Genomic DNA, 4,191 nt, shown 5'->3' with positions numbered 1-4,191 from the left:
AGTAAGTGCCAGAACCCTATTTAAATTGGACGTGATCGGGGTACCGGTTCGGGTAGCTGCCATACAACTTCAAAATTTATTTGGCTATATCTCAGAAACTATAAAAGCTGTGGTATTGAAATTTCACACAATCGAATATATTAGTAGGGCCAATGTGTCTCATAAAAGTCGTTGAAATTACTTGGCTCCTTCTGGTACCTGCCATACAACTTCAAAAGTTATTTGGCTATATCTCAGAAACTATAAAAGCTGTGATATTGAGACTTCACACAAGTGAATATATTAGTAGGGCCAGTGTGTCTCATAAAAGTTGTTGAAATTACTTGGCTCCTTCTGGTACCTGCCATACAACTTCAAAAGTTATTTGACTATATTTCAGAAACTATTAAAGCTATGGTATTGAAATTTCACACAAACGAATATATAAGTAGGGCCAATGTGTCTCATAAAAGTCGTTGAAATTACTTGGCTCCTTCTGGTACCTGCCATACAACTTCAAAAGTTATTTGACTATATTTCAGAAACTATTAAAGCTATGGTATTGAAATTTCACACGAACGAATATATTAGTAGGGCCAATGTGTCTCATAAAAGTCGTTGAAATTACTTGGCTCCTTCTGGTACCTGCCATACAACTTCAAAAGTTATTTGGCTATATCTCAGAAACTATAAAAGCTGTGATATTGAGATTTCACACAAGTGAATATATTAGTAGGGCCGATGTGCTTTATAAAATTCGCTAAAATTTCTTGGCTCTTTCTGGTAGCTGCCATACAACTTCAATAGTAGTTTGGCACAACCAGTATTTTGAAAAACACATAGTACTGAAATTTTGCATAAATTAATATGGTAATACGGCAACTTAAAGTCATAGTCTGCCCCATAGTTAGTTATGGCACATTAGTTATTCGCACATAGAATAACAAATTCGTACGGGTATCACAGAGTTGACAAAGTCAACTCTACTATTTTTCTCGTTAATATTAAATTTTTTCGCCAGACAAAAAAAAAATTTTAAAACTTCGAAATAGTAAATCTGACACCAACCATCGGCATATCTTTATGAAGATCTATCAACTGACAAAAAAGTATCCATACACAAATTTGCTTTAGCTTCAACAGTTTTAAAGTAATAATGGATTTTTGTCGGGCTGAATTTTTCAATCTGATTTTTTGTAACGTCCCTTCCCTCCTTTTTAAATTATTTTTCTAAAAAACTGCTGAGAATTACCTCCCAGCACAGTTACACCAGAACTAGAATACTCTGTATAAGAAATCTAAAGAAATATATATTATAAAAAAAATTAAAACTAGTAATTAAAGCAGAAAAATTTCAATTTATTTTTGGTACTTATTGTGTTCTTAGAAAAAAATAAATATTTTACGAATTGTGAAAATTATTTTATAATCAAAATATTAAATTTTAATTTCTTTAACAATTCCTTGAAGAACTCCAGTCCCAATAATCGAATTATTCGCTTCATGTACTTTTGCAATAACCTTATAATAACCACTTGGAAATACCGTTCCTTTTGCAGCCGGTACATCGACTTTATTATAATCAACTTCATATAGTTCAACTGTACCCTAGATTAAAAATGTGAAATTATGTGTAGATAATGTTACATTGTATTACACCTATATCCGTGTTAAATTTAAAAATTTATAAGGGTTTTGCACTCATTCAAATATAAAACACAGTATATCTCTTTAATATTTTGTAAACTTTTACTTTTGAATTTTGTATTGCTTCCAGGTATACCAAGTTATTATAGAATTTTAAGTTTGTAAAACCTTACGAAGGTTTATTTTAAATTAATATATTTTTTTTTTAAGTTTATATTTGAAGAAAATACAAAGAGTTTTTTTAAAATGTCAGAATCAAATTCAAACACTTAAGAAACTTGGCTTTGTAAGATCGATTGAGAACTCATTGCTTCAACAATTAAATTCCGCAGAAAACAAAACGGTTTTTGTAATTTCCAAAGTAGCCTTAGCGAAAAAAAGTCGCGACCAATTTCCGTCGTTGCAAATTTCAGCCTAGGCTTTGTTACCAAAAAATTAATAAAGCAATATTTTTAAGTAGGATTTGAAGTAAGTATTTAAGTTAAACGTGACATAGGTGTAACAGTATGCATAAAATATAACGTTATCTTTAAGTGCCTTACGTTGTAAGGGCATGGATGATTTATGTTGGTATATTTATCAAGAAGTGGTTTAGAAATTTTATAAATGTAATTATGGAAACTATTCGAGCTTTTTTTACCATCAAGAAGTTCACAACCTTCAAATGATTCATTAATTAAATATGGTTGCCAGCCATTAAAACGTTTGAAAATTTGGACATGCATCTAAATACATTAATCAAAGTTTAAGATTAAATCATATAAAATTATATTGTATATTTATATATAAAGTAAGATTCATGATGCTCACGAAAACTTTATTGATCGGCTTCTTTATTATACCCCACGCAACTATTATTTTTTTAGTTCTTGATACTGGCTTAATATGGCAAGTATAATTAGAAAACCATTCTGGGCTTGCATCACATTCTAATCGAGTTGGTATTAATAAATTATTTTTCTAAAATTAAAAAATTTTCACATGAAAAAATTTTTTTTAAAACTTTATGTAAAAAATTTTCTTCACCCAAGCTTGGATTTCATTCGACAGCACAAATTCTATTATAAGAATTAGAATAACTTTTGAGAACTTCATATTTTTCCGTGAAAATGAGGAATAAACTCAAATTATATTTTCGATATTTTCGCCTGTATGTACAAATAATTTTTTTATAATAAAAAATTTCCGTGTAACTATAAATCCTGAACTACAAACTACACTAAATTGAACTTTATATTTTATATTTAAAATATTTTTAAAATTTATTTTTAGAATATTTTACGATGTTAATCGATTAAAGATCATGCGTAACTTATCTAGATTCTACAAGTATATATATAATTAATTAGAAGCTATAACCATGACAGAACAATGATTTTATAAGATATGCTTCTAGATTTTCTATATTTCGGTTTACTTTCCTCAAATGTTTACCTTTTTAATTTACTTAAATTAAGTAAGAAAATGACACTCAATTGACTGAATGGTAATCATAATAATTACAGAATACATTATAATATAATTAAAATTGCATCTTATATTTTCAAAGTGCTTGATCCGAAGAGTTGAACAATGTCGAAAGGAAGGATTGCGATCTTAGCTTCCCATATATTAACGGCATAAACTCTAACCATTTTGATCATACACTACGTTAATTATTTAGTAATTTTATTTATCCATCTGATTAGTACTAAAGCACAGTTGAATTTCGCTATCGTGATGAACTTTTAAATATAATTTTATAATTACACATAGTGTTTCTACAATTTTTGTCGATATAAAAATATTATATTTAAATCAATGGGCTTGTTTTTATTGTATTACCGCTAAATTAACCACATACCGTAAACAATTTTGAAAAAAATGTTAGAATTTAAAATAAGTCCGTAAAATTAATTTATATAAATCAAAAAACGTCTAAGTGAACACCCACAAAATTGCAAACCAAATTTGGAAAATTAATTCTAAATTCGAACCGTGTTTTGATTATTGCATCTCTTTTCATGTAGAGACGACTTTAGGAAGTTTAAAAGCAAATTTAATAGAATATGCCTTGATGAAGTGAACAATAGTTCAAATAGTAAGTTCAAACCAAATTATATTGTGATATACTCTTCAAATCACCGACTTTGAATCAAATTTAGTTTTGTGATCGCACTGAAAAGGTACATGATTTAAGTTTGATAAAGGAGATGTCTTTGTAATCTCGTGACTTGAAGTGGCTGCTATGCTGCATCAAAAGCATAGATATATTGCTAATTGTATGTGGGAATGGGAATCGCGAAAGATCCTATGAGTCGACGAGAGAAGGACCCAAGTCTTTCAAGGAAAAAATACTTCAATAAAGAAAATTTATTTTGGGAGTTATGTATAGCTGAAAATTGAGTCATGTGGATAAAAAGCAATATATGGGGCTTGTTGTAAACCGTTTCGGGCATGTACAATTCTAGAAAATTTAAATAATATTTATTCCATTTTCAATCTAGTTCTTTTTACCTAATTTAACAACATTTTTTCACCATGGCGCTGTGATAAGTACACGTTTTGCATGTATGAACCGACTCT

At 28.9% G+C, this 4,191-nt stretch overlaps 1 protein-coding gene across 1 annotated transcript; it reads right to left on the bottom strand.

The window, feature by feature from the left end:
• Positions 1–1,416: 1,416 nt before the first annotated feature.
• Positions 1,417–2,721, bottom strand: LOC129609773 (uncharacterized). Its single transcript, XM_055521892.1, has 4 exons — positions 2,653–2,721; positions 2,437–2,586; positions 2,169–2,351; positions 1,417–1,587 (listed from the first exon to the last, which is right to left on the bottom strand). Exons 1-4 carry the CDS (start codon positions 2,719–2,721, stop codon positions 1,417–1,419), a joined length of 573 nt encoding a protein of 190 aa, XP_055377867.1.
• Between the last annotated feature and the right edge of the window lie 1,470 nt (positions 2,722–4,191).

Source organism: Condylostylus longicornis, unplaced genomic scaffold, assembly GCF_029603195.1.
Source record: "Condylostylus longicornis isolate FDR11 unplaced genomic scaffold, ASM2960319v2 ptg000040l, whole genome shotgun sequence".
Lineage (NCBI taxonomy): Eukaryota > Metazoa > Arthropoda > Insecta > Diptera > Dolichopodidae > Condylostylus > Condylostylus longicornis.
The sequence above is the reverse complement of the archived record's forward strand: the minus strand, read 5'-3'. Positions and strand labels throughout refer to the sequence as shown.